Genomic DNA, 14,513 nt, shown 5'->3' with positions numbered 1-14,513 from the left:
CTCACTTTATTCTCATCTTCAGTTTTGATACTACGTCTTGAATTGACATAGACCTTGTTTTCCTTTATGCATTGTTTAGTTATCTAACTTTCTCCTTTGATGGTTCGTTTTTATTTCTATTTATGCTACTATACACATATAGATAGATTCACTTACTGCTTACTTCTATACCTAGGGCGTATATACCTGTTTATTTGATAATGTTAGTTATTTCTAGTTTTTAATTTTACCTAACTATTTCTAGCTAACTATTTCTAGCTAACTAGCTAACTATAGCTAACTAGCTAGCTATTTCCTAACTATTTTACCTAACTATTTTACTAACATTTTCATTCTTCTTACCAATTTTAAAATCTTTATTTTATTTTGGATATTTTATCTTGACTAATATTGCTTAGTACTTTTAGCTTTTTGTATCACAGTATAAGTTCTAATCCATAATAATCTATACAAAACTTTCAATTCTTTCTAAAAATCGGGCCTTCAGTATCCCGGCTGGTTCTCCTTTGGATTAAACTAGGGACAGTACCTTGCTAAGTTCGGGACAAGACACGCCTGAAGTCGTATGTTGATCCACCGCCCTTTAAAAACCAGGAAAACAAAAAAGGCAATATTATTGCATCTCCCTATATTTGACGTGGAGCAAAAATCACACTGCCGACGAACTGCGACGAAGATCACACTGCCTTTCCATAACAAACAAATACAAAGTAGAAACAACTCACTCATCAGTAATGATTTGGGGATAAAACAGGTGGTTCGAGAATCAATCGATTTAATCTCAAAATAAATAATAATATTTCTTTGAACAAGGACTTAGGGGAATACTCACTAAATTCTTTATACTCAAATTTAATTAAAAATGACCTAACAAAATATTTTACTAAACCGATTTATAATAGTACTGAACCAGGTACGAAAAGGTCTTTGAGACAGGCTGCTAAAAAAGCAAGGTTGGCTCTGAGGAATTGTATTTAATCACTTTGTTCTCTTTAGTTTGAATGAGTTTATATTCTCACTTCATTCTTTTTATCAGTCCTGGTTGAACTTCGTTGAAGTAAGGATGCTAGGGCTGTTTTTAAAAAAGTTTTTAAATAACATTATTTAGTTTTAATTCTCGCAATTTAATGTAAGTTTATTTATATATACATATTTTCTCTCTTGTTATCGTATTGTGCTGAAGACGGCCCTTGGACATAGGGCCGAAATATTCACAGAACTGATTTCCACTGTCTTGAAAAGATTTTCCCTATTGTTTCTACTTTGTATTTGTTTGACGTGGAGCAGCTTTCTAGCCAAAATAAATAATTAATTCTTATGAATTTATATAGTTTATTTTATTTTTGGAGAGTGGGGAGTGTTGATCATACATCAGGAGAGATTTGTCGCCTATTGTCTTTGGTATATGCTATTGAATTCTGTTTTCCTGGCGTAACGATGTTTTAAAGTGATGATCCAACTGGTATCCTGTATAAAAGTAATGCAATTAGCCACAGGGATTCACGTTTTGAGATACCTTAATTTTCTTAGATGCTAAAATTAGCGAGGTGCTACACTGACTTTCGATCTAAAGAGCCCAATTCAGGTAAAGAAGAAATGATTTTAGTTTTTACCAATAACTTTTTTCTTTCTCAAAAATCAAAAAATAACAATTATTGTATCTAAATAATCTCTATTTCAGAAAATAATCTTTGTAAAAAAAATGAATATCAACTGTTTCAAATAATCTGCGCAAAAAAGGAGTTAGGTTTCAGATGCATTAAAATGTTTTATCAAAGTTGCAGATATGTTTTTCTTACCGTCAACAGCGTTTTTCTGTCGTCTACCAAAAGCGAAATAAAAACTAATCTGGTTTTGCTGCATCTTTTCGGTTGTATATTTTAATTTTAACATTTTTTATTTAAAACTTTTGTATACTATTGTTGTGCTTGAAAAAAACTATTAGTAAAATTATTATGGTGTCAAGTTTTGTGCTACTGACATGAACGCTGATTAACGTTAAGCTTATCTCTATTAGGTTAGCGTTGGTTGAAGTTTACAAATTGAATTTCAAGTGAAGCTATTGGCTGTTTCTGCGTAAAAGCTAAAACTTTGAACACCCCATTACATTTTGAAATGTAAACATCTTGCAGAAAATATTACTCTTATAAAACCGTTTTTAACTAAGAGTTTAAGGAAATGAAAGTTAAGGAGATGATGAAATTTAAGGCTTTGCAACGACCGTGGTATTGAATCTTTTTCAATATTATCTGGGACAAGAGCTTTATGTGATTTACTATTTTAAGTATCGAAAAAAATTTGGCAGGTTGCCAATAAGCTACTATTATACTGCTAAAAATATGACTTTTCATACTTTCAATGTTTTCCAGGTGGTTGAGGTACTAAGTGGAAACTGGATTGAGCAAAAGCTCGTAAAAGTTGAGCCGACCATTGAAGAAGATGCGGTAACAGAGAAAGCAAAAATATCAAATGTTGCTCTAGAAAGTATAAGTCTTTCTGAAAATGGAAGGCAAGTTGAGGGTCGAATAAAAGTTGCTAACTTATCCTTCCACAAGGAAGTATTTGTCCGAGCAACTTGCGACTCATGGAATAGTTACGAAGATCATGCTGCCTCATATGTTACAACAGATGACTCAGGACTTGAGGTATTCGAATTCAATTTTGAAATGCCTCGACATGTGCCTTCAAATAAGGTGGAGATGTGTGTACGCTATGCTTGTGACCAAGGGGAGTTCTGGGATAGTAATGAAGGAAGTAATTACACCATTTTGCCACCAACCATATTTCATCCAAGCTTAGTTCCAGGTAAGAAGCTACTAGCTAACTCTGAATATTGACTATGTTACCTAATTTATTTTGACTTGTAGCACAAAACCACCTAACCCCAACACAGGTGTGAATGTCCCACCTTCACCCTAATATTTTCTTAGCTTCACCATTCACTCTTTCCCGTTATAACCCAATTTACTTTAAATAGTTTCTATTATCTATTCTAACCCCATTTGTGGACCACCCGTTTTTCAATTAGCACTGGATGGATGACTAAGGAACACGATTTTGGCAATCTATCCTCTATCATCCTTAAAACGTAGCCTAACTATCTTTAACCTTTCTTATATTAAAGCCCTAGAGTGGGATGGAGCCCATTTTTCCGCGCAGCTTGTTGTTTGTTGAACGGTCAGTCAAACGAGGATCGAAAATTACCAGTAGGCAGTTACTCCTGAAAACAAAACAACAATATATGACTCCTTAAACCTACGAAGTACCCGCCCCTCAGAGCACAGCATAAGTATATACAGGAACAGTAGCGAGAAATTTCTTTAAAAATGATACCTATTAAAACGTCCGAAAAGGATCTTCCTCTGCGCGTCACAGCAATATTTTCAGACTTTCAGTTACTTCTTAGCATTCAGTCAGATCACAGTATAGGCCTGTCGTAATGCGCTGTAAATTTATCATTGCGAGTGCACGAAGAGGTTGAGTCATGAAGAGAGGTCTAGATTGATGTGTTTCAAAATCTTGAATGGAGAATATGAGACTTTTCGCTACTGTCCATACATAAACTTATGCTGTGTCTCAGAGCCATACCTAGCCACTGGTCACCTCTATATAGACTGGTCACCTCTGCTGGTTACATGTGAAGAAAAGCAAGGCTACGGTTAAAAATATTTTTTACTGGAACAAGAACGGAAAATCCATGTCCCCTATTTGAAAGTTTTATTTCTAAAAAATTGTTTAAGAATGTGTCACCAGCTGCTGAAAGGAGGTTTTACTTTGGAAAAAATATACCACATCGTTAATTTGGTCTCAGATAGCTATTCTCCGTGTTTAAGGAGCTATCAGTATTTTCTTCTTTAATTGCTGTAAGTTTAATTGAATTTGCTGTGCTCGGAGGGAAATGCGTTCAGTTAATTTTTTCTTCTTATTTGTATTCATCTACCTTAATTTTTGATACTGTCAACATTATTAAAAATTTACACTCGACAGAAACTTATCCAGGGAACTTCAAACAATAAATCACATTTGACTTAAGTCATATTGTAAGAATCACAAGTACTAGCTATACTACAAACAACATTTACTATTTTCTACTTTGTCTTAAGAGCTAAGGAGATCGCAAACAATACACTTGTAAGTAAATAATAATCTATATTTCGTTTCCAATAAGGATTTCTAATGCGCTAAATGTCCCTTTTCTAATAAAAATTCCCTGATCCCTAAGAACTTACACAAGGACTTGTTTTTTGGGAAGGGGTGAACAACTTAGAAAAATTAAAATGTGATAATTGATTTATAGTATTAGAATCAATCGAACAAATCGTAAAAATTTAAAGTTTTTTTTAGGGTGAGGGACGAAATCCGCCCACTTTGCATTCAAATCTGGTTTCTTTCTAAACTATTATCTGAAAAGGCTTATATTTCATGTTTAAAAACAGCCCATGAAGAAATACAAAAAGAATAGAAAAATGAGTCTACTGACTATTGTCATCCTGTAAAAATGTGCAAACTCTTCTTGCAATATTTTATATTAATTCACCTTAGAACAGCCTGATTACTTTTTATAATTTTTATGTATTAGCAGTATTCTAAAATAATTAGATTGTGGTGATTTCACACCTTAAACTGATTAATAAGAGAATTATTCAGAGATAAATCTTCGGAGATTTTGAAAATAGCGGCTGAAACAGAAAAATTCATGATTTTGGGATCGACAATACTAAAACCACGATCCTGAGGGCAAGGTTTAGCCCATAATCAAATTGAAACTAAGGCCAGTCCGGCCAAAGCGAGAAATTCTGGTCAAAAATGATAAATTGTATATTTTTTTATCCGAAGTGTTTAATTGCGCTATTTGAATGTTTATAGTGATTGTCCCTGGTACACTCTTTCACCAGCGGGAACTTCCTGGGAGGGTGTAAAGAGGGAGGCTCTGAATAGATTGTGATTAGGAGGAGCGTGCATAGTTATGTTGGTCTCAGGCGGCTTGGTGCTGTGGTGAGTTACTAGTAGTAGTGGAAGTAGTAGCAATCAGTGAATTATGATTTTTTTTCAGTCAAAATTACCAGTTTGCTATCCACATTGTTGCTAAAAGACAAATCTCGTCTTTTCATACGAAAATCGATAAAGCCATAAAATTGTGAAACCCAAGTGGACTGGATAAAAGCTGGTCTTGTCTAAGTAAAACGTACAATGGGAACTCCTGCAGTTTATGTTACTTTTAACTTGACACAATTGTGTTTTTTTTATGGCGAAATTTTTCTGCACTAAACTTATCTTTTCGGTATCTATCCATCCATCTCTCTCCTTCTTTTTCCCCCTATTCCTCCTCTTTCCCTGTTTATGTTTCTCTCACTCTCACTATCACTCTCAATTTTTCTTTCTCTTTCTTTTCCCATTCTTTTTTGCTCGTGGCATTTTACCTTTGTTCACCCCTCGTAAGCCAAGTTCTCTGGGATTGTTTCTTAAGTCTTTATCATAATACACCATAGATTCACTGACTTCATAAGAATCTGAAAAAATTTATCCTAATTTTCTAGGTATTAAAACACTAGTACATGTTGCCATCAATGAAAGTGTTAATATCTCTGAAATTTCTCCGGAAATAATGGCTAAAGAATTCGCCGCTGGGGAGTCTCCACTTGCTGATATTGCTAAGCTCGGAATGATGATAGAAAAGGGCATTACGGTCTCCCAGGTCATGACTTGCATGGAAAGTGGTAAGTAAATAGACACTCGTCATCTTTTATGGTGAAGTTGTTCTAGTGTATGTGTCAAAATGGCGAACTCAAGCAGTATAGATACTAGAACTAGATACTAGATACTAGAACAAGCAGTATAAATACTAGAACTCAAGCAGTATAGAAGGCTCACAAGCGAAGGACCTATGTTAATTTGTGGCAATGTACCAATTGGTATTCTTTAAAAACAGTGCATACATTATGAATATTTTATTTATTTAGATACTCTATTCGCAAAATTGTTAAAGTAAATAGAGTTAAATATAATTTTTAAGTTTTCTTAATATTGCGACTTCTCACAAAATGCTTTGTGCGCCATGTGTAAGTGCTAATAGCCTGCATGTGACCAGCGGATTATATCCCCTGTGCAGATATATAAACTACTTTCAGAAGATTTCGTATTCTACCTCTTGAGTTCCGAGACTTTTATTCTAACCATTGTAAATTTCTTATAACCACAAAATATTGTGCTCTTAATAGGTACTTAGATTGCATCACCGTATCTAAAACTATAAGATGTATCTCATATTTTTACAGAACACTGAAAAAAGAGTTTTAAGCTCTTCTAGCACATATTCTTTGGTCCAAGATTTAAAGAAGGAAAAATGCGCAAAAATCAAAAATCTGCAAAACCGGCTGGTCGAATGCGGGCTACTGGTAACCAATTACCAGTTACCACTTCGGTAAATTTACATTAATTCATTTTTAAGTCTCGATGAGATGATCTGGTTGCGCAAAAGAAAAGAAAACACGCTACCTATATTAAGAATACGCTCAATTTTCCCTTTACAACTTGAACTTGCAGCGTTACTGGAAAAATGGTGTTTTCCGTTTTTGCATGCCTTTTTGAAATCTGAACAATAATACTTAAGCTTTGTTCAGATATGCCCTTTCGCTATTAAAAATAGTCGCTTTCAAAAACTGAAAAATGGGCATATTTAGTAGGGAACAAGTCTAGCAAAGGAAACAGTCAATAAAACTGTCAAACAGGAAACTTATAAACATCCAATTGTGCCTTCAAATACGCCGTTTTATTAGTAAAATAATTTAGTTAAAAAGTCAAATAAATTGGTCATTTGAAAAATGGAAAAAGGGTATTTCCCAACTGTATAAGTAAGGAACAAGTCTAGCAATGGAAGATCAAGTTTTTCTTAGATTTTAATTGGACGGCCTGAGCTCAGTCTCAGTGAAGGAAAGATTATTGAGTTGAGCAGAACTGATTAAGTAAAACCAATTTTTTTGTTTGAAGTGCTTAGAAAATTGACACGTCAATTTACTTTTTGCTATTGACAATGTTTGTCTTGAATAAAACCACTATTTTAGGAGAGTTATCAACTCTTAGAACACCGGAGGCACAAACAGGCTTAATCAAAGTCGTCGAGGCTATTGGACAGAGTACAGTTGTCACCGAAGTTCTCTGCGAGGAAGCCAAAAGTCTTATTGAGAAAACACCAGTTGGCTTCAAAGCTTTCCTGAAAATGGCTGAAGTTGAAAGGGAAAATGCCATAGTGGAAGAAGTGATTTCGAAGGTGGCACCAGGGCATTTTAAAGAAATAGAACCAGTGGAAGAAATTGCAAAGGTAGGAGAATGCTTAATACTTAAACCTTAATACTTAAACTTACTTACGACCTTAATACTTAAACGAACAGAAATTATTTTACACATCAACGAGACTACCTTCTCCTCATGCCCCCGTTTTTTTTACGCTTCTTTTATAGTGCTATTGAAGGATGTATCCAGGAGGGGGTATCTAGTTTGAACCCTCTTCCCCGAAACTTTTGTTCGATTCATAAAAAAGTAACAAATATGCGTATAAACAAATCTTTGATGCGTTTTATAATTTATTTTTCGTAAAACACCAGCTGATAAAAATACCCCTCCCCCCTAAAAAATTCCTGGACACACCCTTGATGTTATCCCGGAAGCATTTATTCGATTTAGCAATAGCTTTCTAAAACATTTGAATAACAAGCACGCATTAATAAGCCGTTCTACTCTTGAAGCATTGTAAAAAAAACACTTTTTATCTCATCCCAATTACTCTTCTGCTTGAGCAGTCGTTTTAAAGCATTTTTTAAGCCTCGAATGAATAGACTCAGCTAAATGAAGCTTTAGAAATATGTATATTAACTGTTATATAGTGGGTATATTAGCCAAAACCGCGAGGCACTTTTTATGCCTCAGAATGTGAGGGGGGGACTCAGGTATACCATAGGAGTTTAAAAATATAAAATAAAAGGAACTTAAATTCAGAAGCCAGAAAAATTGGAGGAGGGCAACTGTCTCCTTGACCTGGCCAAAAAGCACCACTTGTTGCTGCCACCGAAGGTGGTAAGCCCAAAATGCAGTCTTTCGATTATTTTGAGTCGATTGGACGTCTAGAAGTTTTCAGATGATAGCTTTTTGGCACCCTTTGCGGCAAAATTGTAGTTCTGCGTCACAAAATAGCAGAAAACGCAGCATTGCTGTGGCTAAATATCTTTTGCTACTTAAATAGAGCATTAAAAATTTCGATTTTATTTTGAATGAGCCTTCTTCTAGGACATATTCGAGGACCACCAGTTCGATAAGACCACCCCTGAAAAAAGAAAGAAAATGACTCTGAGATTTCTCTTTCACGGAAAAAATACAAACTTTTGTATTCTTGTAAATAAGGGCTTGATCTGATATTATCTCTGATATGTTAAATTTGATGGTGGTGTAGTTTTAAAAAATATCGCTTGCCCTCTTAGCGACATTTTCCCCTTTTTCTGGAAATCAGCAATTTTTTTTCAGGCTGGCAACTTTCGGTGAGTTGCTTAAAATTAAATAAATTCTGTATTTAGAATCACTATAAAAATCCAATTCTCCTGAAGTATATGCTTTTATTAAAATTTCTTTTTATCGGTTACTCTTAGTACGAATCGCTGCATACTTACACTTCGTTACCACGAACTGTTTGATCCTTCATGTAAAATACAAAAATAAAGGTAAGCAGCTCCAAATATGAAGGAGGACAACAATGAAAAAATGAGGTGTTACCCTTAAGAAGCACCGAAGATACTTCTACCCCCCCTCCCTAAAAAAAATTGATGGATACATTGAATATATATGTACCAGAATCATTTACTCTATGCAACATTACTGTACATAGTTTTAAAGATGTATTATTCTTCTCCTTCTGTTTTGAGGTTATGGAAAATAGGAGTGTTCAGGGCTTTGTCTTATTCTGTTATATAAAAATTTGCATCATGGGCGTAGTAGGAGGTGCGGCCTAGTAGCGATCGAGCCTTGGTGAACAGAAAAAAACTTTTTTTCCAAGAAAGTGTTTAAACTTAATATTAATTTGTAATTACAAAAGGAGAACTCTGAAAACGAAGGAGAACTTCTGAAAACGAATTCAAGCATCTTGAAAGTGGCCAAAAATTGAAATCGAACCTATCATTCGAATAGCTATGGCCGAAAACCCTTAACTGGTGGTTAACAAACCCACATCTTGAAAACCAAGGAAATCCAATTTTGCATTGGTACATGTGATGTATTCCTCCTTTTTTTTGCCAATGTTAGGTGACACTAAAGATGAGCTAGAGCTTATTTCAAACTTTATATTTCCTTTTAAAGTTTCAAAAGAGATCTTACCATTATAAAGTGCTGTTTTTGGTCATTTTGCAGCATACAATATTAATTGTTATCTGATAAAAGTTGAAATGTCGTTTAGTGAAAATTGTGAGATGGTCAAACGACTCGATATAGTTTTAAAGTTATATGTTTAACTCTGAGCACTTGGGAGTACCATCACTATCACGTGGTGGTGTATTCATCTTTGAAGCTTTTCTTTGTGCTTTCCTATTTAATGTGCCGCGGTGATGCGATTTAATAAAATAATACTACTGTCATCTGGTATTACCAGATATTACGATGCTACCGTATTAGGAACTTATCATTGGGATGGGAATCATCCACCTAACTTAGGTGTATTACTTTTGTGCTGCAGGTACTTAAATTCATGCTAATCTGCAGAAAGGAAACTTTTGTGTATGCCGAGAATGTTTGCAAACTTTTGTGTACAGCCTAATGCCATATCCAGGTATTAGGGGAGTGGAGGCTGGCGGGGATGCAGTTAAGCCGGATGTGAGTTTTAATATTAAGGTAAAAGAAACTTTCTGATTGATATAGTGATAATTTTGTTCTTTTAGCTCTCAGAAGAGAGTTAAACTGCACCACTGCCGAAACAAGCGAAAAGAATGCAAAAAACACAATTGGCTAAAATCGTTTTTTGTTATACAAGCATTAGGGGGAGAGCTGAATCTTGATTCAGATTAAATCTTGATTATACCATCAAAGCATCTATGTAGTGATAAGTTGATAATTACAATGCCGAATGCAAGCTCAGATTTTCCCAGTAAGGATTAATCTTAAAATCACGGTTAGGTAATCAGAAACCAAAAAAAGTTAGCAAAAAGTGAGCGTCAGGGAACTGGTTTACATATCAGTTACCTTTATTCTTGGCACGCATATAAGGATTTGGTTAGGGTGGAAGGAGGGGGATTTGAAATATTTGAAATATTTTGAAAATATAAAAAATATACTAGAGATTTAGGAAGTAGTCCCAACCCCACTAGATGCCTTAACTAGCTTTTTGTATAAGAAATGAGTCATACTTTGTTCGAGAATTGTTCACTGTGCTTTATTGTACATAATCTTAGTTGACGAAAAATCGGAGTTTTCAGAATTCAGAAATTTGATTGAAAAATAGAAAATTTGGAGAATTTGGAGAATGCTTTTAAATTTTACTTAAAGGACCATAAGCAGATAAAATTTATTTTAGTCCTTTTTTGATAATATTTTCTGCATAAATATATCTTGTTGCATGAGGTTGAACCAAACTGCTCCAATTAAATGTAAATTTTAACTGTTAGGAATATTAGGCAGGCATGCAGGTAGCCAACTTAAAGAGCTCAAATCAAACAGTTCGTGGTAACAAACTATAAGTAAAGAGCGACCCAGCTCAATAGTAACCGAAACTCTAAAACAAAAAGAATTTTGATACCAATAGGTATATCCAAAGAATCGAAGTTTTATGCTGATTTCAAATATACCAGTTTCAATAAGCTTTATCTTACCTAGTAAAGGTTGTAAGTCTGAGAAATTTGCCTTATTTTTCAAAAAAGGGAAAGTCACGGAAGTCCTAAGAGTCACGGAATATTAATAAAAATTAAACTATCAGATTCAGCATATCAGATACCCCTACTGTAGAAGTTTCAAACGCCTATCCGATAAAAATGTGAGATTTTGTATTTTCTGCCAGAAGAAAGATTACGGATGCGTGTTTATTTGTTGTTTTTTTCCAGGGTTGATCTTTTCGACCCAGTGGCCCTACAATATCGTGAGAGGGCTCATTTAAACGGAAATTAAAAGTTCTAGTGCTTTATGTAAGTGAAAAAACTGGAGGGCAACTAGGCCCCCTCCCACACCACTTTTTCCCAAAATCGTCTGACCAAAATTTTGAGATAGCCATTTTGTTCAGCATAGTCAAACGGCCAAATAACTGTGCCTTTGGGATATCATGACTCTCCCACAACCCCGGGAAAAGGTTTTTAAGCTACAACATTTGCCTTTTGTTTACGCATAGTATTTGTTATTGGGAAGTATGTATACATTTTCCGGGGGTAGGGGGCAATTTTCTACTGGTGGGATTTTCCACGGTAATAATTTTCAATGACGAGTGAAGTTTCCAGGGGGTAAATTTTTCAGGGGAAATTTTACTGTGGGGGAATTTGTCAGAATTCATATACAAAATTCTTCTTGTGTCTTCCATTCTTTTTTCCTTCTCAATGTTACAAGTGGAGGTGTTAATGGTAAATTGTTCGGGGTAAATTTTCACCAGGATTGAATTGTCTAGAGGAAAAAGTCCTTAGGGAGGAGGGATTTTTTCGTGGAGGAGTAGCCAGATTTCCTGGGATTATAAAAACAATGAAAAAATTAAATAAAAAGACAATTTTTTCCAACTGAAAGTAAGGAGCAACATTAAAACTTAAAACGAAAAGAAATTATTACGTATGTGAGGTGTTACTCCTCCTCAACACCTCGCTCTTTACGCTAAAATTTGAATTTTGTGCCAGTCCTTTAAGAACGACTACTGAAACACCATTTTCGTTTAATTAGAACAATAAGAAGCTTTTTTTAAAGTATTAAAAAACTCTAGCGTAAAGAGCGAGGTTTGTGGAGGAGTCCCCTTATAACCCTTATAAATATATGATCTTATAAATATATTATAACCCCCTTATAAACGTAATAATTTCTATTCGTTTTAAGTTTTAATGTTACTCTTTACTTTCAGTTGAAAAAACTTATTTTTTTGTTTAATTTGAAACAGGGGCAGAGATGTGGCTAAAAAGAAAAAACAACAAAAAATCATGTTAATTATATGAAATCTATAGGAGTATCTTGAGATTCAGGCAGTGGCCAAAGTCTCTCTTTCCCTGTCCATACCATATGGATACAGGACGTTTTTGAGCGGTCACATTTTGGGGGAGGTACAACTTTTATCAAAAACAACATTAGTTGAATTATTTGAAAAATGTAATATATAAGAAAAAACAAGAGCTAAGAGCTCCTATGGCACTTGTGACGAGGTCGGAAGAGCCAAGAGCTCATATGGTATGAGCTCTAGCAAAATTCTAAGACTCAATAAATTGCTTTAAAAGGAAATTCAGAGGCTTAATGCCGGTCGGGATTGAAAATAAGAGCTCTAAGTCACGAGGTCCTTCTACATATCAAAATTCATTATGGTCCGATCACCCACTCGCAAGTTAAAAATACCTCAATTTTTCTAATTTTTCCTCTCCCCTCAGCCCTCCCAGATGTTCGAATCGGGGAAAACGACTTTATCAAGTCAATTTGTACAGCTCCCTGACACGCCTACCGATTTTCATCTTCCTAGCACGTCCAGAAGCACCAAACTCGCCAAAGCACTGAACCCCACCATCTAACTCCTCCAAAGAGAGCGAATCCAGTCCGGTTACGTCAGTCACGTATCTACGACATTTATAAGCATTTTCCAAGATTTCTGGTTTCCCCCTCCAGCCCCCCCCAGTGTCAACAGATCTGGTCGGGATTTGAAATAAGAGCTCTGAAACATGAGTTCCTTCTAAATATCAAATTTCATTAAGATCCGGTCACCCGTTCTTAAGTTAAAAATACCTCAATTTTTCTAACTTTTCCAAATTAACAACCCCCGGCTCCCCCAAAGAGAATGGATCTGTACCAATTATGTCAATCTCGTATCTATAATTTGTGCTTATTCTTCCCATCAAGTTTCATCCCGATATCTCCACTCTAAGTTTTTTCCAAGATTTCCGGTTTCCAAGATTTTCGTTTCCCCCCTCCAACCCTCTATGTCCCCGGATCCAATTCGAATTGAAAATGGAGCATCTGAGACATAAGATTCTTCTACATATCAAGTTTTATTGAGATTCGATCACCCATTCGTAAGATACCTCAATTTCACGCTTTCCAAGAATTCCGGCTTCCCCCTCCAACTCCCTTCAATGTCACCGGATCTGGTCGGGATTTAGAATGAGAGTTTTATAGCCCAAGATCCTTCTAGATATCAAATTTCATTAAGATCTGATCACCCGTTCGTAAGTTATAAATACCTTATCTTTTCTAATTTTTCCGAATTACTCCCCCCAACTCCACCAAAGAGAGCGGATCTGGTCCGATAATGTCAGTCACCTATCTTGAACTTGTGCTTATTATTTCCACCAAGTTTCATCCTGATCTCTCCGCTTTAAGCGTTTTCCAAGATTTTCGCCCCCCCCCCTAATGACAATGGACCCGGTGGGACAAAAAATAAGAGATCTAAGTTTCGAGGTCCTTTTAAATATGAAATTTCATTAACATATGATCACTCTTTCGTAAGTTAAAAATACCTCATTTTTTCTAATTTTTAGAATTGACCTCCCCCCCAACTCCCCCAAAGAGAGCAGATCCGTTCCGGTCATGTCAATCCTGTATCTAGGACTTGTACTTGTTTTTCCCACCAAGTTTCATCCCGATCCATCCACTCTAAGCATTTTCCAAGAGGTTAGGTTCGGCCCCCCAACATCCCCTTCACCGGATAAGGTTGAAATTTAATATAAGAGCTCTGGGACATGATATCCTTCCAAACATCAAATTTCATTAGGATCCGATCACTCCTTCGTAAGTTAAAAATACCTCATTTTTCTAAATTTTCCCCCCACTCCCCCAAAGAGAGCGGATCCATCTCGGTTATGTCAATCACATATCTAGGACTTGTGCTTATTTTTCCCACCAAGTTTCATCCCGATCCCTACACTCTAAGCGTTTTCCAACAATCTAGGTTCCCCCCTCAATTCCCCCCAACGTCACTGGATCCAGTAGGAATTTAAAATCAGAGCTATTAGACACGATATCCTTCCAAACTTCAAATTTCATTAAGATCCGATCATTCCTTCGTAAGTTAAAAATACCTCATTTTCCTAATTTTTCAGAATTAACACTCCCCCTCCCCCACTCCCCCAAAGAGAGCGGATACGTCCCGGCTATGTCAATCACGCATCTAGGACTTGTGCTTATTTTTCCCACCAAGTTTCATCCCGATCTGTCCACTCTAAGCGTTTTCCAATATTTTAGGTTCCCCCCTCAATTCCTTCCAATGTCACAGGATCCAGTCAGAATTTAAAATAAGAACTCTGAGACACGATATCCTTCCACACTTCAAATTTCATTAAGATCCGATCACTCCTTCGTAAGTTAAAAATACCTCATTT

The 14,513-nt window shown here is 35.6% G+C and overlaps 1 protein-coding gene across 10 annotated transcripts in view; it reads left to right on the top strand.

The window, feature by feature from the left end:
- Positions 1–14,513, top strand: part of LOC136033704 (titin-like) — a 369,666-nt gene that overhangs the window by 230,209 nt on the left and 124,944 nt on the right. For all 10 annotated transcript variants that reach the window (XM_065714570.1, XM_065714567.1, XM_065714566.1 and 7 more), the window contains 3 exons: positions 2,370–2,805; positions 5,538–5,717; positions 7,062–7,318. In XM_065714570.1, coding sequence (XP_065570642.1) covers positions 2,370–2,805; positions 5,538–5,717; positions 7,062–7,318 — 873 coding nt within the window. The remainder of the gene's footprint in view (positions 1–2,369; positions 2,806–5,537; positions 5,718–7,061; positions 7,319–14,513) is intronic.

The sequence above is a fragment of the Artemia franciscana genome, chromosome 12 (genome assembly GCF_032884065.1).
Source record: "Artemia franciscana chromosome 12, ASM3288406v1, whole genome shotgun sequence".
Classification (NCBI taxonomy): Eukaryota; Metazoa; Arthropoda; class Branchiopoda; order Anostraca; family Artemiidae; genus Artemia; species Artemia franciscana.
Note: the sequence above shows the minus strand (reverse complement) of the source record. Positions and strands in the feature narration are given on the sequence as shown.